The sequence below is a fragment of the Oncorhynchus mykiss genome, chromosome 13 (genome assembly GCF_013265735.2).
Source record: "Oncorhynchus mykiss isolate Arlee chromosome 13, USDA_OmykA_1.1, whole genome shotgun sequence".
NCBI classification, from domain to species: domain Eukaryota; kingdom Metazoa; phylum Chordata; class Actinopteri; order Salmoniformes; family Salmonidae; genus Oncorhynchus; species Oncorhynchus mykiss.
This window is the reverse complement of record NC_048577.1, coordinates 45,802,278-45,826,036: the sequence shown is the minus strand read 5'-3', so window position 1 is coordinate 45,826,036 and position 23,759 is coordinate 45,802,278. Positions and strand designations below refer to the sequence as shown.

Below are 23,759 nucleotides of genomic sequence, written 5' to 3'. Positions count from 1 at the left end.
TCTGTTTCCTCCAGCATCTTCACAAGGTTCTTTGCTGTTGTTCTGGGATTGATTTGCACTTTTCGCACCAAAGTACGTTCATCTCTAGGAGACAGAACGCGTCTCCTACCTGAGCAGTATGACGGCTGCATGGTCCCATGGTGTTTATACTTGCGTACTATTGTTTGTACAGATGAACGTGGTACCTTCAAGCGTTTGGAATTTGCTCCCAAGGATGAACCAAAATTGTGGAGGTCTTGGCTGATTTCTTTTGATTGTCCCTTGATGTCAAGCAAAGAGGCACTGAGTTTGAAGGTAGGCCTTGAAATACATCCACAGGTCCACCTCCAATTGACTCAAATGATGTCAATTAGCCTATCAGAAGCTTCCAAAGCCATGACATAATTTTCTGGACTTTTCCAAGCTGTTTAAAAGGCACAGTCAACTTAGTGTATGTAAACTTCTGACCCACTGGAATTGTGATACAGTGAATTTTTAGTGAAATAATCTGTCTGTAAACAATTGTTGGAAAAATTACTTGTGTCATGCACAAAGTAGATGTCCTAACCGACTTGACAAAACTATAGTTTGTTAACAAGAAATTTGTGGAGTGGTTGAAAAACGAGTAATGACTCCAACCTAAGTGTATGTAAACTTCCGACTTCAACTGTACGTCCATTTAAATGAAATCCCCAGACTGGACCAGTTTGGCAAAATCATGACTCAAAGGAGAGAGAGGGAGATCTGTAATGTACAGAAACACTTCAAAAGAACATCTCCCTTATTTTCCTGGTAATAACTGTTATAGAATGCTGAAACACAGCATATCCTCGCCCTACAGAAATGCTAGGGATTGAAATAATTCAACAATAGCAAAAAATGATGTAGAAGTCATTCATAATTTTCAACATCAAGAGCAATTCTATTGATGCATTTGTTCAACAGGGGAGCATGAGGCTTACAGAGACGGTCTCTCAACCAGAGTCGAGGCTATAAAGCAGGTGCCACGTTCCAGGGAGGCTCTCCCTGCCGCATGGAGTCTAAACACTGCCCCTGTGCTATGAGTCTAGGTGGAACTGGAACGTAGCTTCACAATAATGACGTTTCTCACACGTCTCGCCCATAAATCATCATTATGGAAACTAACACCCCTCCCACGCAGTACATTTTAAAAATTATTTGATATATGTTCGCAATCTATTGTTCATCAGCTACCTCTATGTATTGCTCCTGTGACTAGCCTATCCCCTGGAGGTGAACGGGCTAATGTGTTTTCACCAAGTCCTGCGCTGTTAGTGGTTTCAGCAGCCGGTTTGCCGATAGTATCTGTGTGCTATTGTGGGCCGTTGCCATGTCATTCCTCATCTACTGGTTAATAAAGGGCCCATTTAACAAGAACTAATCTCCTTTAACAACTCTATTTTGTAAGTGCCACAACACAATCGATTTTATGAACAAATTAAAATTAGATAGCCATACCGTAGCAAGCTGAGAGCGGAGCACTGGTCGGCTAGTCTCATTTCACAGTCACTGTGCCTCCACCACTGGTTTGAACTGGTCACAAAGATGGACAGCAAACAGACTTTCACTCTATTTTTTATTTTTTTATTGCTCGCTGAACTATGGGAAAAATAATTTGCTTACATTCACCACTTTTTTCATAACACTGTGTTGTGTTTCTTGCTAGCTAGGATGAGAAACATCTGTTCATAGGAAGAATTAATTAGATCAGTGTAGTACTTTTCCGAGCAGCTTTGCATGAACAGTTACTAATTGTCTGCTCTCTCATTGACTTTTAGTAGGGACACATATTAACGTTATAGGTCCTGAGAGTCTGGCGTCTGAACTACAACGGGTTCCTGCAGCCCGTCATCAGAGCCTCTGAGGTGAGGACAGATAATAAGTTCAGGAACCAGAAGGGCTCCCAGTGGGTTAATAAGGCATGTATGACTCAATGGTGTGAAGTGAATATTGCCCTGGTTGGCAATATAATGCCATAGTACTAATCAAATTCCAAATTGGTTTATTGATCACTCCAGCTAAGATTCATTTAGCTGAGAGCTCTTACTGCATGGACACTGTTAGATCTGAATCTGAGCCGCATGTAATTTAGATTGAAATACAAGTGTTCAGATAGATGAAAGCCTTGCCAAAGGGCACTCCCACATAAGTTATTATTTTGCGTTTCATCCAGACCTTTTCAGAAAAGAACATGTCCCTCTCTGCGAAGCACTGTAAGAGCCTGTGTACTTCTTCTTTCTGAAAATAATATTAACCTTTTACTGTAGTGGGCTAAATCAGGGTCACACAGAGTGTTTCTTGGTAGTCTTAAACAAATCTACTTTGAAACAAAAAGTATACACCTCACACAGATGGTTATGGGCTTAAAAAAAGAAGACACCTGTATGTACCATGTCAGATATAGAGTTGAAATGTATAACATTGTCACGCCCTGACCTTAGAGAGACGTTTTATTTCTCTATTTGGTTAGGTCAGGGTGTGATGTAGGGTGGGCATTCTTTCTTTATTTCTATGTTTTGGTCGGGTATGGTTCTCAATCAGTGACAGCTGTCTATCGTTGTCTCCGATTTGGAATCATACTTAGGCAGCCCTTCTTACCCTCCTTTCAGTGTGGGTAGTTGACTTTTGTTAGTGGCACTATGGCCCTGTAAGCTTCACGGTTGTTCATTTTGTTTCTTGCTGGCGTCATTCTAATCAAAAGGTCCGCTCACCACGCTGCACTTTGGTCCACTTCCAACGACGGCCGTGACAAACACTTTGAGTTTGCATCCCAATATTACACTTGATATCACAGAAGACTGAAATAGAGCAACAGTTTTTGTTTATTAATTATAGAATTCTGGCAAATATGAATAACATTCCACTTGTGAAGCCACTAGAGGGCGATTTGGTTATTTGACTGCAGGAAACTACAAGAGCACGAGACATGCTATGCGTCATTGCGAGCTAACATAATCGTGAGCAGTCATCCTCCTAGTTTTTGGGCAGTAATGCACATCAAAATGTTTGTGGCGTGGATCATGAAATCTAGTCAATTTAAACAAATCTATCAACGGACATTTGGCAAAAGATGGAAAACACAACAGTAAAGCATCATCCATGCCCTGTGTGTGCATACAGTACATTGTAATCCAGTAAGGCTTCAGACACACAAACATGACACAGTTTAATGCTTGTGTTTGCCATGCCATGTTTTGCCTAATGTCAACCTCTGTGTTGCCTTTGCTACTGTGGCTGTCTGTGGGCATCCTTTCCTCAGCCTCCTGTGGTGGGTGTGGACTTGGGCTGACACTCCAGCAGCATCACAGAGGGATGGCTCTGTATTGTGTCTCATCACACTGCGCTAATCCTGCAGACACACTCGCTCCAACATCCGGATGATGTATTTATTAGCCTTGTGAAAATCACTCATTTGTTATTTAAACCACGGGTATTTGTTTGGACTGATTAAGTAAATTCATGACTTAATCGTGAGACGAAATCAATACCTGCCAAGTATGTGTACTAGATGGCTAAGTGTGTGTGTGTGTGTATACATGTCTGGTGTGTGTGTGGTGTGTGTATGTCTGTGTGTCTGTCTGGTGTGTCTGTCTGGTATGTGTATGTCTGTGTGTCTGTCTGGTGTGTGTGTCTGTCTGGTGTGTCTGTCTGGTGTGTGAGTGTGTCTGGTGTGTGTGTGTGTGTGTGTGTGTGTGTGTCTGGTGTGTGTGTGTGTGTGTGTGTCTGTGTGTCTGTTTGGTGTGTGTGATGAGATCCAGGTGAGGGGGGAGTAGAGGGAAAAGGACTGCTGTTGAGGAGAGAGAGAGAGTAGGATGAGAAAAAGAAAGTGATAGTTTAGGGTTGGGAACTGCCAGGGACTTCATGGTATGATATTATCACCATACTTAGGTCCCGATACGATATGTATTGTAAATCTCACGATTCTACAGTATATGTACTGTGTGAGAGCAAAATTACAAGATTATGTTATAATACTGTTATTGCATCAAATGGTTGTTTTATGCAACAGAATAGAGTTGTTAGAACTCTATTGTGTCTGTGAACTGAAAGTGGGCCTCTGGGGCTTAGTGCTGACAGTAGATTTACGATGCCTTAGGTGATAAACAAGCCACATTCCACTCATGTGAGGGAGAATGCACTGGTCTGACTGGAGAGAGAGAGAGAGATGGCTCCGGTATGGATAATGATGAGGTGAACCTTGTTTTGGGGGCAAGATCCTGGTTTCCACACAATGAGAACAGTCTTTACAGCAGATACTGTCTGCTGTGAATTATTCATTTATTTCATACGAATCCTAACCTTGTGACCCATTCCACACATCTTTTGTAGTGTAGACTAAGGGGGGGTATCTTTACTATAGAAGATAGTTGTATCCTTTGTGTCGGGGCTCTCAACAAATCATCTAGGGGTGGTTCGTCGACCAGCCATCGTTATTGCAGATCACTCACATCATTCACTTGTGTGTGTCTGACCTGCTTTCCTTATTAATAAGTGAATAAAGACTAAGTAGAACTCTGACTTGTGTGATAAGTTTCTCTCTCCTCATTTGATAATAAAGAAATAACCACCACAATTGTGATTTGATACTTGCGATTTTATTGTGATTTGATGTTCCAAACATAATGCCCATTACATGTCTGCTGCAGAGGAGGCTGGTGGGAGTAGCTTTAGGAGGACGGGCTCATTTTAATGGCTGGAATGGAACAAAGGGTACAGAGTCCAACGTTGTTTCCAGATGTTTTATGTTTGATACCATTCCAATAATTCCATCCTAGTCTTTACAATGAGCCTGTCCTCCTATAGCTCCTCCCACCAGCCTCCTCTGGTCTACTGCAGAGAGAGAGAGATCATGAGAAAATGAGTTGTGATCAGTCAGGGAAATAAAAGTGCTGAAGACATGGTGGCTCACTGTTTAAAAGAAGATGGAGAACAAGCTATAAGATGAAAAATACAGGTTTTAGCACAGGTACAGCCGACTAATACTACCTAAAGTAGCAAAAAAGTGACAAATATCAATAAAATCTATAACATGCACAGACAGACACACTTACCTGACCCTGTATTGAATTGTTGGTGGTTTCCGCATAAAACATTACATTTATGCATATCCCTATTGACAATTAGCCTTCAGTTTTTCAAAGGGTTGTGTACAACTGAGAAATGTTGGTACATAAAACTCGAGAGTACTGTGTGTGTGTGTGCGGTTTTCCTGGTTGAGGACCCTTGGGGTGTCAGTCCCTCCCCCCTCTCACCTGCTAGATTGGTAGATTCACACTCCCCCTATCCCTGCTGCTCTCACTCCTCATACAAATATTCATTAACAGGAGGACTGATTGAGAATGAGTTGCTCTAGTGTACCCGGCAGCCATGGGGGAGCTGACAGAACCAGAACCTATTAGAGCCGACAACCTCTGTCACTTATCCTCTCTCTCCTCATTGCACCTGACAGCCCAGAAAGAGGAAACTATCTGCACTAATGTATCTGTCTATGCTTCTCCACAGCTTCAATTAAAAACCTGCCTCTTCCTCCTATTAACCCTCCCCCCCTACAGACAATATACACAGACACAAACAAACCCAAAACACATTTTAGGAGAACCACAAGCAAGTTGGAGGCCAGTCTTCTTCATTGGTATGAATGGCAGACATAAGGTGGAACCACTGTAGATGGGGAGCTTTTATGTAGATACTAACAATGTTTACATTAGGCATTCAGTTCACATTTGACCTCCCACCACCACCATTCTTACGTTCTGATTGAACGTGTGGGCCGGTATTTTCAGGGTAAATAAGAAATCGGACCCCACCAACAACACAAAGAGGGGAACCGCTGAGTCGGGGACTCTGCACAAGGCTTCTGAGTCAATGTAATGCACACACACACATCCAGTTCTCTCACACACACACACACTCCTTCAAACAATACATACTGACTACTATGTTCAGCATTAGGCATTCATGTTTGCCATTCAGAGTGTGAATGGGCAAAACAAAAGACTTAAGTGCCTTTGAATGGGATATGGTAGTAGGTGCCAGGCGCACTGGTTTGAGTGTGCCAAGAACTGCAACGCTGCTGGGTTTTCACACTTTTCCCTGTGTGTAGCAACAATGGTCCACCACCCAAAGGACATCCAGCCAACTTGACACAACTGTGGGAAGCATTGGAGTCAACATTGGCCAGCATCCCTGTGAAATGATTTCAACACCTTGTAGAGTCCATGCCCTAACAAATTGAAGCTGTTCAGAGGGCAAAAGGGATGCAACTCAATATTAGGAAGGTGTTCCTAATGTTTTGTACACTTGAACACTCCAGAGAACTAATCATAACATTTCAATTTGGCATTTTAGTCATTTAGCAGGCGCTCTTATCCAGATTGACTTCCAGTTAGTTATACCACTTTAAAAAGGTTTGCACTATAATTTTACATATTCGTTTCTCTTCTAGAAATAATATTTGTGAGAACGCAAGGACAATCCCTTAATGACTGATGAAGGTTTGATCAATCAACACAGAATTAAGATGACTGAAGAATCTTTTCAGCTGCTCAAGATGAGAAATCTTTGAGGTTTCTCTCCTCTCTCCTCTCTCCTCTGCAGAACCCCATGCCTTCTTACCCTGGTGGATGCCATCAGATCTGCTAAGTATCAAAACATTTGTACAGCCTCCCTACCCGTAGAAACATGGTATTTTCCTTTAGCAAAATGTCACTACCTATCATGGAAAATAGAGTGAGAAAGATCTGTACAACATGGCTGTCGTGAGCTTATCAAAATCCAACAAAATCCAATCTGTCTCTTTGTCTGGCCACCCTGATGGAAGCTCATGTCTTCTTTAGTCACAGCAGCTCACCTCAGTACAGCCTGCTGGACCTCCTGCAGTGTCTCTCTGTCCGTGGGGACTACACATGCATGCTGTAACAAAGGCCAATTCTTCCCTTTTTTTCAAAACCACTTCTGAGAAGACTGCCCTCTGTTTCAAGCGTGCCATTTTTCTTTCACCGAGGCAATCTATGTTTTTTTAGAGACCTGTACAGTAAAAAGCCAAGTCTTCACTTTGAGAATTCAGTTAATTGCTCTACTTTAGGTAGTGACGACTGCTGAGCGGCACAATACATGGTCTATCGTTGTCATGAACGCGTCACTGAACACAGCTGCAGTGAAAGTCTTAACACGAGGATGGATTTAACTGCATTATTAGCATTTCAATGAACAAGTGAACACATTGTGACAAGATAGCCATGACATTGAATGGAGGTCAAATTAGATGTCATTTTTACTCGTGTACATCCTGCAAAATAGTTCATCAGCTCTCTCTGTTTCATCCTCACCTTAGTGGCTCCTGCCCAACCACTATGTTTTCTGACGCAATACATGACCTACTATGGGTTACAAGATGTAGGGGAAAACAACATATGGGGTGAGAGTTCATGAGTTATTACCCCTCACTTGGCCTCCGGGCCTAATACGTGTGTGAGCCAGTCTACTCCCATGGCCCCATATTAGCGCCAGACTCCAACTGTTAATTAGATGTGTACCAACATCCATCAGTGGCATTTTGCTGAGAGAACACCTTAGGCCTAGTACACAAACACACTGTTACAGTGACTGAGTGAATAGACACACAGAAGCTTCATAATGGGTGGTTCCTTAAAGGATGCTACAGTACTGTAACCTAGCTCTGATTGAGTGTGTATTGCTAGTCTGATAGAATAGCTACTCAGATTGAGTCTGTAGAACAGCACAATGGAACTTCTGCCTCTCATCTCTCAGCAGTACAGGGGGGACAGACAAAATATGTTTACATCCAAACTACTGTATATCAACCATTTAAACAGCATCAGCCTGCCAAGGGAATCTTGGAGCTCATTAACTTTACCCTTTCTCCATCTACCCAACAACCAGGCAGGGCCACGTTAATAGCCCCTATGGAAAAAGGGGTATCCGTGAGGGAGGGCTTCAAAGACATTATTAGAAGCCCCTGGAACACCTCTGCAGCCTTTAAGATAGAGAGGATCAAGCGTTTCCCAATTTCATGCCTTCGTCCTTTCCAGGAAATAGTCCCCCACCACATCATTAGTTTCACATTCCATGAAAGACCACCTGCATAATGCAGGAGAGCATTTATTGGGATGACTCATGTGCTGGAGGCAGCTCTGCTCAGTGGTCACTAGCTGGCCCAGCCACAAAGTCATACAACCCCAACCACACTGCTAAGCCTAATGCCTAACACCAACCTAAATGTTGTTTTCATTTATTTTTACAATATAGCTCATGTTGACTTTGCAGCTGGCACATCTAGTGGATATCAATCAGTTCTGCATCACGGACAAGACTCACCCCCAAAAATGTTAACCTGCACCAATAATGGGGTAAACGTTTATACAGACATTATTTCAGTGGCCTACTGGGTGTAGCCAGGTGAAGCAACGGAACAGAAAAAGCAAATAGTACAATATTGTACTATCAATAAGAATAGAGCAACAGCAGACACTGAGAATAGGCTAAAATATATTGAGTGGTATTGATGTTGACTCAGACAAGTCTGAATTGATACATATCAATAAGTGGAGGTAACTGAAATGCAAATTCAAACTGTCTGTATGAAACCTTAGGAATCTTTTCTATTTCATTGTTGGGTATCAATTCTGTATAACTTTGTGTATATCCCCAGTGTGGTCACTAATCCGACCAGGGAGAATCCTACAACAGAGCCTGTATGCCTGCTAATTCTCTCCCTGTCCACACAACAAGCCCATAAAGCCCTAGACAAACAGATCATCCAATGTAAATAGCATCAAAGCTTGCATAGTTGGATACTATACAGACAGGATCTGGGCAGAATCTACAAACGATTCATTGATTTGTAGTCCTCCCACTAGCCTACAGCAGCATCATTTATTGTATAATAGTATACCGTATCTACTCAAATTTAATTTAGACTTCTCTGAAAGAACATTATGGACAACATGTTATGATAGGCTCAGGCTGCCTCTAATGACTGTATTGTCTATAATGAACAGAAAACAGTAGACAGTAGACTGTCCTAACACAGTTTTATTTAGGCTTTATCCTGTGGTTGCATTGCAAGTGTGTTCCATTATAAAAACAAACTGCTGAGGGAGAGTGAACTGTTCACTGGGGAACGCCTTTCATCAAGCAAACTTCTCTTCCCTACGTTAGAAACCAGTCTGTTGGGTTTCCTAATTTCTATACTTCCTCTCCTGTCCATCTACATCTAAACTCCTCCTCTATCAACTACGGGTCCGTTCATGAGCTCTACTAAATGATTACCGTCACAGTCAATCTGGGATATATTTCTATGCTCAGTTGGACTAATACGTAAAAATATCCCCCATTTACTTGGCCCCTAGCCTTTTTCCTCCCTCTTGCAAAACACAAATTGTGTGTGTGCGCGGGTGCACTAAAAGATCCTCATCACTAAAGCAGATCGCACAGTCAACAGGCTCTCTGTGTCACCCCTGGGGCCAGAAGTAGCTGACTTGGTGTCTACTATCCTGGTGCTGCTCCAATGAACACTGACCTCCATCCTTCCCATTCAATACACACACACACACACAGAAGCTCAGAGTTTACTTAGCAAGGCTTTCCCTGGTTGGGTAGCAGGCAGTGTTTAATGAGCTGAGGGCCAAATGCCTTCCCCAGACTGCAGCCTGTGAGTGGTTAATTTATCAGGCTGCGTTTCAGCCTTCCTCTGCCTGCCTGCGTGCCCACGTCCCTCTCTCTCTCTCTCTCTCTCTCTCTCTCTCTCTCTGCTGGGTTTGGCGTGCAGCACGGCAGATTACATTATATGAAGATTATCCATCACTTATGGATTTTATCCACAGTTTGGAGGACAGAGAGGGATTCTGCTTTAGATCAGGCTTTCACACAGACAAATAAGCTGTCACTAGAGATTCCTACTGTACTGTGTATTATCACTGCACTGCAGCAGCATTTTAGTCTACAAGCATGCATCACTGCTGAACAAACCATAAAGCAAATCATCTGTAAAACAACAAGGCACAGGAATAATTCTGAGTTCTCTTGACTTTCTATTGTTCTGTTGGGTGGTTATGTCACCTGATAATGCCCACATTGACACTGTCTCATCCTCATAGGGCAGAGTGTCAGGCTGTAATAAAGCTGAGAGGCAACAGTACCCAAGCTAACATTGACTCTTCTAAATGATCTGTGCACTGTGATATAAATGCAGGGGCACATAGCACAAACACAGATAACCTGCTCCGAAATTTAAGAGCCTGCTTTCCCAGAGCACGGAACACTGACTAGGGTGAATACTAAAGACCTGGAGGGGGTGACATCTTAGCAAGACTACAGGGAGGTGAGGGGAGGGTAACAAGACCCACATCATCTCCCCAGCCCCCCTAACCCCCACCTGGTGAGCAGCAGACTGATGAGGTCTGTCAGCCGGCTGCCTGCAATCAAGGGCTTCTGCTGCACTCGGCATGTTCATCCGTGTTTATTGTGTGCAGAGAACGTATGTAGTCAGAGGCTGCCAGGCTTTACCGAGAGAGAGAGAGAGACGCTGTAATGTCTGTTTTCTGGAGCTTACCTTCGGCCCGCATGGTGAAGGGAGTGTCTCCGGGTCGCTTGGCCGAGAACTGCCCCCCCAGGGAGGTCATTAGGAAGCACAGGCTGAAGAAGCCGATCCCCGCCACAAAGATCCTGCAGGGACAGGGACCAGGGCGGCCAGGAGACAGAGAGCAAGACTCAGGGTTAGAACTCAGGGGGAACAATAAGAGAAAAACGAGGGAGTTAAGGCAGGGGAGAAGAGAAGAGGGGGGGGGGGGTCAACTGTCAGAATGAAAGCAAAAGAGCTGTACAGTACAAAAGGAATGGGGCACAAGAAGATGATGCAAAATAACAAAGAAACTTAAAGATGACAAGTTTGAATTCGATGGCCATTTGTCTAATGCGTTGCAATTCTTTTCATGAGGGTAGTCAGGTGCACCTCGTATAGCTCGGCAAATGGGAGCTGACGGCATCATGAAAACAAATTATTTTACTTCGTTTGTTTTGAGTCCACTTAGGTTTCACTTAGTGTTTTGATCCCATCACTGCATTTCCTGCCATTTAACAGAGTGCAGAGAATCCAATTGTCAAGACTAGAGATGGATCAATTATCAATCAATCATCATACTTAACTAATCTACCTACGTCAATGCTGGGGATCTGGTTGTGGACAAAGGATAATGGCATATTACATACAGTACATGGGTCTTGTGTACTACACAATGTATGAAAAGTCAACTGAAAAAGTATAACATTAAGGATTACAGTTGCATATGTGTGACTGCAACCACAATCCCTGTAGACATTTTCAAATGTTCAGAATGGTGGGTGGAAATGAATGCTCATAACAGATGCCTTTCAAACTGTAGATGACATCCTTGCGTGAAAAAAAGTGATCCACTGAGAAATGCTCATGCAAATGTTGAAATATTTGAAACCATTCCGGCCCATTCCTCCAGAGGAGAGCTAGATTTACATATTACACGCCACAGCTCACATCACTTGCTGCTCATTTAACACGGGTTATGATATGCTTTCTTTCTTCTCATCCTAAGGGTAGCCCTTAAAAAGAGAGCTTCATTTAATTCAGAGGAAATATTATACTCTTACTGCCTAAGAGCGATGTCACACTTCATCACTGTCCAATATTTGGGCTAATGGTGAAGAGCTGAGTTTCGTGCTCATGAAAGCTAAAACCAGTGTATTCAGAAATACACATAACTAGTTGATATCACCTACTGTCAGCTGATCTGTTCCTTTGTGTGCTTGCATGTCAATGAACAACATTCTACACACATGAATTCATTCACAGTAGACACAAGCCTAACTGCCTTTAGAGTGCTGGCAGAGTTCAGGTTTACCATAGTGATCAGAGTATGCCCAAGAGCTCTGAAACAATGCACTGATCTAAATTGATTCAAGTGTCAAGTACATAGGCCTACTGTAGGTACATGCATGTCATTCTGTGTACAGGGGAAAATACAGGCAAACTACTGTAGAAATATGTAGTTCATATTCAGTCTTGTTGTGCACTATCTGCAATGCACCTTGACCTGTTATGCCATTAGCCTACTCCTTGCTTTTATGAGGTTGTCATAACATGTTTCTGACATGACAGATCCATTTTCACACCTCTATGACATCACAGGTGTGTACTCCTGTCAAGGCAACCTGACCACTGTGAGTTTGTTGTAGTCTACTCATGACGTTCTCATTTTCATAAGGGTAACACATTTTTTTTTCAACTCAATTTCAGACTTAGGCTACACAGAGAGAGAACACTGCCTGTACATCGAGACCACTAGAACAGTAGCCTACATGTAAATGCTTACCTGAATGGTTTGAACGTCAAAAGACATCTTCTCACCATAGTTGAATAGTCTGTGTTCACAGCACTCATTTTCCGGAGAAGGAGAAAACGCAAAGAGCCCCAAACATTGTGTATATTTCACAAAGTGTCCTAAGCGCAAACATAAATATAGTCATTGTGAATTAATAGAGCTTTAAAAATATCGATACATCGACTTCGGAATCGGATAACCAATACTGCACGTGCTTGGTTTAGTAAAGTTCGGCAGGAATACACTCCGCTTACCCAGCTGCATACAATAGTTTGCTTCCGCTGAGTTTAAATTAGTCCGTAAATTAACCCTGACTCCGGAGTCCTAGTCGTTCTGTTGGAAAAACACAAGTAATATTGTTCACTCCTCTCCATGTTAACATGGTAAACGTGTATGTGTTTCAAGTTGGGAAAAGGGTAGCAGAGTTATCGAGCGTAAAAGTCCATTGCTCACCAGTGAGCACACAATGTGTCGCTTTCTGGCGGTGTATTTTCAGATTGTGCAAGTAGCCTAGAACTGTCTTCAGTGCAGCGCCATCTAACGAGTGATACATACAATCAAAAGTTTCAGTACTGCAGGACAAATGACTCCTGTTTTCATAAAAATGTCCCAGTCAGCCCTGCACAGAAGCCTAAATCAAAATAGCAGTAAATTAGTCTCTAGAATAGAAAGCCAACATCATAGATAGCCTAGTTCCTACAGTTTTCATTTAAAGGCACACAAGCTATTCAATAACAAAATACATGTTTAGTCTTTGGACAGTATAATTTACTTTAAATTTACATACCAGATTTTTTCACATCCGTTGACGCCTTGGCCTACTTTTTTACTTTCAGCACCATGGCCAGTTCCCTTTGCCGTCAGCAGCTGAGCAGACATAAACTCAGCAAAAAAAGAAACGTCCCTTTTTCAGGACCCTGTCTTCCAAAGATAATTCGTAAAATATATATATATCCAAATAACTTCACAGATCTTCATTGTAATTAACGCAGCTGACAGTGAGAGGACATTTCTTTTTTTGGTGAGTGTATCAACAGCAGCACTCAATGGTCTGAATGTGAGGACACTCAAAGAAAGTGTCTTATGACAGCTGCAGTGTGACTGGTAGGACTAGGACCTGACGAGTTTGCATCAGTGAAGAGTTTGCACCTGTTAGACTAGCCTGCTTTGGCCCATTCTATGAATCCAATTGCTAATAATCTACTCTACTATTCTAATATATAGCTAGGTAACAATGGGCAGAAGTTACTCACAAAGTTGAATGATCTCACCTTTCCACAATGTATCACCTATCCTCCCTCTGGCGTTTTGTAACCTAGTGAAAATGTTTTATATATAATATGATAACTAATGATATGAGACCTGAAAACTGGAGGAGAGATAGATGAAACCGATTGTCACAATCCCTAGATTTCATTCAGACACCCATGAAAATCAACATGTCTGTGACCAGCCTGACCACTTGTGCTCCTGCACCTGCAGGACTAGTCAGAGAGGAGAGGGAGAGGAGTATGTCATTGGGTTAAGGCAATAAATCACAGAGAAGAGACAGAAAGACAGAGAGGAGGCGGCCATTCTTGAGGTCACCCAGGGCCATCCCTACTATGACAGAGAGCAATCTACATCCCTGCTGCTATGGCAACCATTTTCATGCAGCCCTATGAGCCCCGAATCAGACTGACACAACTGGCAGGCCTGGTACGGTCATGGTGTGGAGATTGGCATTATACCCAAGCTCTGGCTTCAAAGGCATTGACAGTCAGCTCACATACATTTAAGATGACAAGTTCAACCCTTCACATTATTTTGTAGAAACAAGGAGGAAGCGCTGCTAAGGTACACAATAGTAGGTTTGGGTAGACAGAAGCTGCTAAGGTACACAATAGCTAGACAGAAGGATAACATTCATTTTCTCGACCTTGACATCAGTAAAAATGACAACATTTGTTTGCACACATCAATCTTAAGGAAGCCTACCGATGGAAATAACATTCTGAGCGGAGACAGCTACCACCCCAAAAGGCTAAAAGAGAACATTCCATATGGCCAATTCCAAAGAGTCCGCAGAATCAGGAAAAAGACTACAGCTGAATTGGAGAATTGCTTCTTGAACCAGGGCTACAGCGCTCAGGTCCTGAAAGATCCAGGTTTAATGGCCGGACGACTTGATAGAGAGAACTTGTTGCGAAGGGGAGTGCCTCGTGATACATCAGAGAGAGTGTACTTTGGTACAAAATACAGCACTGAAGCAGAGAACATTAAAAGAAACATAAAAAATAATTGGGGAATCATCCAAAGCGATACGCTACTATGCAAAGTCTTCCAGGAGCCACCAGCTTTAAGAGATGTCCTACACTAAATGACAAATTAGTCTTCCTGGTAACTCTCAAAAGACTTGTCTAGACCACAAACCCGGCAGCTCTTTTAAACGCAACCACTGCAAACATCGCAGAAATAATGCACAGAAAAATAATTTTGATGACACAGCTTCTAAAACAGAGTATCAAGTCAAGCATTTCATTAACTGCAATACTACTCGTGTCATCTACAGATTTGAATGTCCATCACAAGGTATTATACATTGGATGAACAAAGAGACGCCTTCAAAACCACCTAGCGGAACACAAGTGCGCCATACGGGTAGGCAATGAAGACTACCCCATGGCAAGGCACTACAAGTCCTTACACCATGGCAACCCTGCCTCCCTACAAGCTACAGGTATTGTTCCGGCCTCAATTAGAAAATGGGACCGTCTTAAACCAAAGGGAAAGTCTTTGGATTTACAACTACAGGCCATTAAGTACCCTGGTTTAAATGAAGATATGGATTTCTCACCTTTCCTGTAGGGTCGTAGGAGGTCCCTTTGCTGTCATCTAGTGGACATATTGCTCTATTTCCCTCGGCTATGTTTAGATTGCGGTGGTCCATGTCTGCTGTGATCTAGTGTACTATAAAATAGATGTCTCTCCTATTCTTACCACTCTGCCCAGTCAAATTCAAGGTTAGAACTACTTTTCTAGAGGTTGTGATGCTTCTAGCTGTGATTTGCATTTTGATAACATATCTACAGTACTACAGTACTTCACTTTTTAATGTGTATAGTATTGCTTACTAGGTGTTGTCCCATGAATTCTGTAACCACTCCCTCTTCAAATCAGGGTTTATTGGAAAAAGCTGTTCAAAAGAGGATATTGCATTATCATATTTTTGAACTCCCTGACGAAGGCCAGGCAGCCAAAACATGTCAGAGTTTTTCATCTTTGTTTTCATTGAACATGCCATACAAATATAGGCATTTTAATTCATTCCATGAGCAGTGCCTTGGTCCTCCTTTCTTTTTGATGACCTTCACATTAGTTGTTTGGACAGGAAGGAAACTCATTGCAGAGCAGACACACATTTGTAGCAAGATATGTCAGGACGAGATGCTGTGTGTGTGTGTGTGTGTGTGTGTGTGTGTGTGTGTGTGTGGTGTGTGTGTGCATGTGTGCATGCATCAAAATTGGCTTTAAGGCATAACATGTTAGTACTGCACAACCTTCAGGACCTGGTGTGCTCAGTCACAGCGCTCAGCACAAACCATATAGTAGAAACAATAGAGCCCTAGCTACTCTCTTTGTTCTATCTGCTGCTGTCGCTAGTTTTATCTCAGTCTGCTTTTCATGCGAGTTCAAAGCCCCTCTGGAAGGGCAATAGAACCCTTAAAAGTGATGACTTTATGTTGAGCTGTGACTGTGTTAACTAGAAAAGATACCCCTATGTTTGTGTTGTTTCACACTCCCCGATCATGTATCATCAAACTCCTTAGTTTCACTGTCATTAACAAAGATTAAAAATCAATAGCTCTATTTTACTGAGACTTTCTAGCTCTGATCAGGATGGAATAAAACACAGTTTAGTGGTGAGTGGCCTACATACAGACTGTAGCTCTGATCAGAATGGAATAAAACACAGTTTAGTGGTGAGTGGCCTACATACAGACTGTAGCTCTGATCAGGATGGAATAAAACACAGTTTAGTGGTGAGTGGCCTACATACAGACTGTAGCTCTGATCAGAATGGAATAAAACACAGTTTAGTGGTGAGTGGCCTACATACAGACTGTAGCTCTGATCAGGATGGAATAAAACACAGTTTAGTGGTGAGTGGCCTACATACAGACTGTAGCTCTGATCAGAATGGAAATAAACACAGTTTAGTGGTGAGTGGCCTACATACAGACTGTAGCTCTGATCAGAATGGAAATAAACACAGTTTAGTGGTGAGTGGCCTACATACACACTGTAGCTCTGATCAGAATGGAATAAAACACAGTTTAGTGGTGAGTGGCCTACATACAGACTGTAGCTCTGATCAGAATGGAATAAAACACAGTTTAGTGGTGAGTGGCCTACATACAGACTGTAGCTCTGATTAGAATGGAATAAAACACAGTTTAGTGGTGAGTGGCCTACATACAGACTGTAGCTCTGATCAGAATGGAATAAAACACAGTTTAGTGGTGAGTGGCCTACATACAGACTGTAGCTCTGATCAGAATGGAATAAAACACAGTTTAGTGGTGAGTGGCCTACATACAGACTGTAGCTCTGATCAGAATGGAATAAAACACAGTTTAGTGGTGAGTGGCCTACATACAGACTGTAGCTCTGATCAGAATGGAATAAAACACAGTTTAGTGGTGAGTGGCCTACATACAGACTGTAGCTCTGATCAGAATGGATTAAACACAGTTTAGTGGTGAGTGGCCTACATACAGACTGTAGCTCTGATCAGAATGGAATAAAACACAGTTTAGTGGTGAGTGGCCTACATACAGACTGTAGCTCTGATCAGAATGGAATAAAACACAGTTTAGTGGTGAGTGGCCTACATACAGACTGTAGCTCTGATCAGAATGGAATAAAACACAGTTTAGTGGTGGCCTAGATACACATTATCTGGCCTCCATCCAGCATTTTCCCCCACAGCTCTTCTGTCAGACATCTGGGAGAAGAGGGGAGCAAGATTGGAGAGTTGCAGGGCATCCGATCCTATAGGGAAACAAAAGTTGTGACTAACCACTGTGACACAAGAGGGAACCAAACCTCAACAGACTCAGCCTTATTATGAGTAGAATTTCTTATTGAGAAAGGCTGGATATTTTATACAAGATTTGTTGTTTGACTGGAGTGTAGTTCATTTCACCCATCCGCTGTGAATAATTCTCGGATAAATGTCTGGTATGGTATGAGACATCATTCAATAATCATTTTCCAAACACTTACATATTTCCACTTGTCTCAAAAGCTATTCAACTTAACTTTCTTTGTGACCTACACTAAAACCAATTGATTGAAATGACAAAACTGCTGAAGCACTTCTGAAATGGGACGGCAAATCATCACTCTGGTTCTCAAGTGCCATCCTCAGGGTTTTCCATTTCCTGGCAATTCTATACTTTTAAAGTCAAATTACACCCCCTGACTTGATGTCTCAGACAATTAAATCTCCTCAGTGGGAGAGTTGAGAGTAACAGAGCGTGACAAGGAACTATGATGTTCTAGGTGCGATGACAACAGAAGTGGCAGTCAGACATTTGCATATGGTATAAACACCCTGGGATAGGCTGAAGCTAATTCAACTGACAGACAGATTGGAAGAAAAATACCTCTGATGTCCTAATGGCTTCATAATGATGACTAACCTAGCTGGTGAGGGCATATGATGAAAATTACATCTCCTGACAACAAATAGTCAACACCAAATATACAATTTCACCAATAACAATTAGGCTATAGAAAGACCATCACAGCGAATGGTTGTGACGTACTTCCATTAAAGTGGGAAAATAAGTAGAAATTATGAGATGAAATGAAGAGTCAACACATTGATCTACTGTAATTCATTCTGGGGTTGATTGCTTATTAGGTGAAGTTACTCATACAGGCTAATGACACTGATAGACAGCCAACACAGTGATGTGCTGCCAGTGGCATGATGACTCATGCTGACAGTCAGAGGGAGGCCTTTGTTCTCAGGGGCTCTATCGCCTCCATCACCTCTATGGGCTGATTCATCATGTACACAATGGTCGATATGGCCACACGCAACTGGACAGACAGCACTCTGTCTGCAGTGGCTCAATGAAGACAATATGTTTCAGTGTAGTAACATCCCACTGAGCACACTACGTCATTTCAATGTGGATAATTAATTGGGTCCTATTTGGTTGAGACGTTGATAAATGAGATTACAAACTATTTTCACCCACTAAAAAAAGACAGACAAAAGTTAGTTGAATTTCCAATGTGTTATCACTATGCTTTCAACCATCTTAAACCACAGCAAAGTTCAAATGGGAATACAATGTCAGATATTTTGTTTATTTATCTAATAGCAGAACCAAATGACCTGGGCCCAGTTTCCCAAAAGCATCTTAAGGCTAAGTTCATAGTTAGAACCTTTCGTAGGAGCATCGTCCCAATACCATCGTTACTAAAGTTTCAATTGAAAACTCTATTTATTTACCAACGGCCTCAGACCACTCATAGAGGAGCTAAGTCTGTCGTTAGACGCGTTTTTCCCTACCTTGTCACTTTATACACAGAAGATCTCCGCTAAACATATAAACCACAATGTTTATCTGAAGCTCTGTGACCACTAATAACTTCACAACGAAGTTGACTACAAGTATAAAGTTGCCAATGTCTTTGCAATTGTTACAAACAAGGGAAGGATAAAAATCAGCTTAAAATGAAAGCCGAGATGACTGCATTAAAATAAAAACAGCCTACTTACTGTAGGCTACATAGACCCAGGGACGTGTATTCATGGATGCCAAGGAAAGCCAGGCTTCTCCCAAACATTTACAACAACAAAAAAACATATTTTGTCTATCTATAATTCATACATTTCCTTCAATTCGCAAGAGGCTGTACATATTTCACTGGAGAAAGCATCCAAACGAACAAAACAGCACCCCTCTGTCTCAGTATGTGTAGGGTATCTATCTGATGCTGTCTGGTCAAAAAGGGTATGACATTGTTGCCGCCAGTAGCATTGAATGCAAGGGAAGCCAGCGAGCATTTGTCATCCCTTGATAAAAAAAATAAAAAATAATAACCAATCAGCATTGAGCTAAACTGAGTGAGCTCAGCTGTGTGTGGTGCTGGCGTGTCAAGGGAAGCCAGTTTGGATTTGCCCAATCCAAACTTCATTATTGACAGAAAAAAAACGTATGGTTGTGTTGTTTTCCTCTGGTGGCTAGCTAGCTTGCTAGCTAAAATCGTCCCTTTCCTAAATTAGCCATCGATGGAGATATGGACTTGTGGTTTTATTTAATTCTCCGTACTGACCAATGATTAGAACGGCGATTCTGATCTAACCTTAAATGTAAACCTTGTGCCCCTGGCCTGAGAGGATGGAAGTTCATTATGAAGCTAGATGTAGATTGCTAGGCATGGCATGGCAGGCATGGCGTATCGCTGCCCATGAAAGGAAGTTAGGCTAGCGAGCAAGTAGAGTTGCATACATAAGTACACCCCTTCAAATGAGTGGATTCAGCTATTTCAGCCACACATGTTGCTGACAGGTGCATAAAATGAAGTACACAGCCATGCAATCTCCATACCCTAACATTGGCAGTACAATGGCCTTACTTGTTACATCTGCTCCTGCCACACCCTCTATTGCTCATCCTGTGTCTCCTTGACCTGCCACCACTCCCCCAGTGCCCTCTCTCTCCCTCTCCCTCTGTGTGTGTGTGTGATTGTGTGTGCGGAGACAGGTGTGCTGGAATCAGAGCAGATCCCTACCAGCTGCAACCTGTTCCATAATCAAGACCTCTACAAATACTCAGTCCTGCCACTTCCACACTGCTAGATCTTAATCGCTGCTCGGTCTATCTACGGTTCTAGATGTTTGTAGTTAGATCCTGTTGTGCCTGGTTTCCTTGCCTGACCTGGTTTTTCCTCTGCGCTACAGTTCTGCCCGCTCTGACTCTGGTTCCTGTCTCCTCATCCTGCTACTCTGTCCTGGATTCCCCACTCTACTGCTCCCTTGGATTCCCCTCTGGACCTGCTCACCCTGCTTATCCCAACCCCTCCTCCCCTCCGGACCTGCTTATCCCAACCCCTCTCGCTCCAGCCTCAGCCGCCGCACCTGGTTTCCTGCAGCCCGCCTGAGCTTCCCCTGGCCTGCACTCCATCTTCCCCGTGTTTCAATAAATACCTTGGTTACTTCATCCCAGTCTCGTCTGAGTCTGCTTTTGGGTTTCCCTGTTCCACTCCATGTAACATTACTGAAGAGCTCAGTGACTTTCAACGTGCCATCTTTCCAACAAGTCAATTCATAAAATTTCTGCACTGCTAGAGCTGCCCCGGTCAGCTTTAAGTGCTGTTATTGTGAAGTGGAAAAGTCTAGGAGCAACAACGGCTCAGTCACGAGGTGGTAGGACACACAAGCGCACAGAATGGGACCGCTGAAGCATGTAGCTCGTAAAAAAAAATCACCCCTCCTTGGATGCAACACTCACTAAAGCGTTCCAAAATGCCTCTGGAAGCAACATCAGCACAATAACTATGCGTCAGGAGCTTCTATGACCGAGCAGCCGCACACAAGCCTAAGCTCACCATGCGCAAAGCCAAGCATGAGCTGGAGTGGTGTAAAGCTCACTGCCATTGGACTCTGGAGCAGTGGAAATGGGTTCTCTGGAGTGATGAATCACATTTCACCATCTGGCAATCAGACAAACAAATCTGGGAACGCTACCTGCCCCAAAGCATAATGCCAAATGCCAAGTTTGGTGGAGGATAAATAATGGTCTGGGGCTGTTAATGGTTCGGGCTAGGCCCCTTTGTTCCAGTGAAGGGAAATCACAACTCAACAGGAGACAATGACATTCTAGACGATTTTGTGCTTCCAACTTTGTGGCAACGGTTCAGGGATGGCCCTTTCCTGTTTCAGCATGACAATGCCCCTGCGCACAAAGCGTGGTCCATACAAATGGTTTGTCAAGATTGTTGTGGAAGAACTTGACTGGCCTGCACAGAGCCCTGACCTCAACCCCATATTTTTTTCAGTGTACATCTTCGGCCATTGTAAGAAATATGCATAGTCAAAACACTCGTAAGCCTAAATTCCATCGCTATCGGGAAACCAGGCCCTGGATTGCAGTTGAGATTACATTAAAAGTACATGGTACAAGTGATCAATGCCGGTTGAGATTCTTTACAGATTATTACAGCAACTGTGAAGATCTCCACATACCTGCAATGACCTATCTTGAACATGCACGCTTTCTGTGATTACATAAGAAATGAACAGTTACAGTAAATTCAAAATGTGGCCATGGATGTGTTACTAATTTTAAGGGTGAATGTTAAATTAGTTTCTAAAATAGCCTTAACTTTAGGCTTTTTGCTGTAATACGAAAGTAATATTTTATTTGGTTGACAATTCACCCAAATATCAACATTTACAGTAGATGTATCTACTGCTTGGAGAGTGAGCCACTGGCTTAATCCCATTCTTGTCACTTTTTTATTTTTGGTTGAGTTGGAGACATGAATCCAACATATCATTTGTTAACCCCCTAGAGTTTATTGACGCACCAGTGCGTCCATCTAAGTAACATAATAAAAAAATCCCCATCAAAATACGTCAAATTTAAGGTAGAGATTCATTGCATGGGCTGCGTCTGCCTATGGCGGTCTTATGCGGTGGAAGGTGGCCAAGATACAGCGGTGTTTGACCATGAAACATTCAAAAAATTGGTCTTCTCGCGAAAACGTCTGTAGCATCCGAACGGTCCGGCCTACAAGCTAATATGGAAAGATGAGACTCTCACGATGGTGGTCTTCTCGCGAAAACGTCTGTAGCATCCGAACGGTCCGGCCTAAGAGCTAATATGGAAAGATGAGACTCTCACGATGGTGGTCTTTGTTTTTCTCTACAAAGTCGATACCGTCAATGTGCCAACTTCTGTTTGTAGCGTCCGAACCATTTGGGCTACAAACTAATGTGACCCCCACTGTGGAAAAGGGAGATTCCCACGAACATGATGGTGTTCTCGGTTTTGCTCTATGACATCCACAAGTGTCACAGGACTCATCTGTAGGTAACCAGTAGCGGTTAAAAACATTAATGCAAGTAAGGAGGTAGTTTTGTGCCTACCACAAAAAAGGGGTTAAAAATGTGTAAAAAATATATATATTTCCTGAGCTTCCTTATATCACCTAGATATACAAGTAGGACAGACATTTCAAAACCTTATTCTTTATGATTTATTTTTTGACTGTCTTTGCCAAGTCTTTGCCATTTATTCAATGTGTTTCTATTGGCTGTAGTACAGAACAATTCCATATGTCAGCTTAGACCCCCAAGGTTTTAACTTGTCAACTAGTTAATATGCATTTCATTGTATTTCTAAAGTTATTTAATTCCACTTTGTCTACAAAATAATCATTGATATGTTGTTTTCACGTCTGCATTTCAACCAACAATCAAAGTTATAGAATAGGACTAAATCCAATTAAATGAAACATTAAATGCATTTTATGTCAAGATTAATTTGATTTAATCATATTCTTTAACTCTGACTTTTGGTTGAAAATATATATTTTTTATTTGTAGACAAACTGGAATTAAAGCCAGTGGCAGAGATGGAACTATCCAAGCAGAAGATACATCTCCTTCAAATGTTGATATTTGGTTGCATTGACATTAAGACACAATTAAATTTCACTATCATTACATTTGAAATCAACCAAAGCTTGAAACCCTAGGCTTATTGTATTGTCTATTTTTAGTTGAATTCTGGGTTGAATTCAAACAATTGTTTTTGATGACTTTGCAAATGCAATATAGGCGTAAATAGCATCCTTGATGATTAATTAAGTATGGTCACGTTTCATTTTCTCTGTTAAACCTTCCCTGTGGAATAACTTCAATAGCAACAATAGTGAATCTATTTAGTTTTTAAGTAGAGATCTCTTAATAATCATTCTCACGGTAGCTCATTGATAATAGTCTGTGAAACATATCATAGCTGGGCTTGGGTATAACCTTGGATGGTAGACCAAAAGGCAGCTGTAGATACATTCATTCTCCAGCAGGAGGAGCTGCCCAGCCTACCTGCCCAGGTACAAATTCATTTTTTTTTATATACATGGTATGTTTGTTTAAATTTGGTTACCATGATAACATAATCCTGTGGTTGAAATTTCACCCTCAAAGCAGTTTACGTTGATTTAAAAAAATTAATCCAACGTATTTTCCACATAGATTCCACGTTACACCCCACCGACAAATTAAGTTGAAATAATCAAATCAAATTGTATTAGTCACATGCGCCGAATACAACAGGTGTAAACCTTACAGTGAAATGCTTACTTACAAGCCCC

General features: G+C 42.2%; 1 protein-coding gene across 2 annotated transcripts in view; it reads right to left on the bottom strand.

Moving 5' to 3' along the window:
- The window catches only part of LOC110486558 (alpha-1,6-mannosylglycoprotein 6-beta-N-acetylglucosaminyltransferase B), a 68,155-nt gene extending 55,250 nt beyond the window's left edge, over positions 1–12,905 (bottom strand). The window contains exons 1-3 of one of the 2 annotated variants that reach the window (XM_036941276.1): positions 12,629–12,903; positions 12,366–12,493; positions 10,574–10,686 (exon numbers count right to left, since the gene is read on the bottom strand). In XM_036941276.1, coding sequence (XP_036797171.1) covers positions 10,574–10,686; positions 12,366–12,433 — 181 coding nt within the window. In that variant the 5' untranslated portion in view covers positions 12,434–12,493; positions 12,629–12,903. Of the gene's footprint in view, positions 1–10,573; positions 10,687–12,365 lie in introns of both variants that reach the window. The other variant, XM_036941277.1, reaches the window with a different exon arrangement.
- Positions 12,906–23,759: the final 10,854 nt, after the last annotated feature.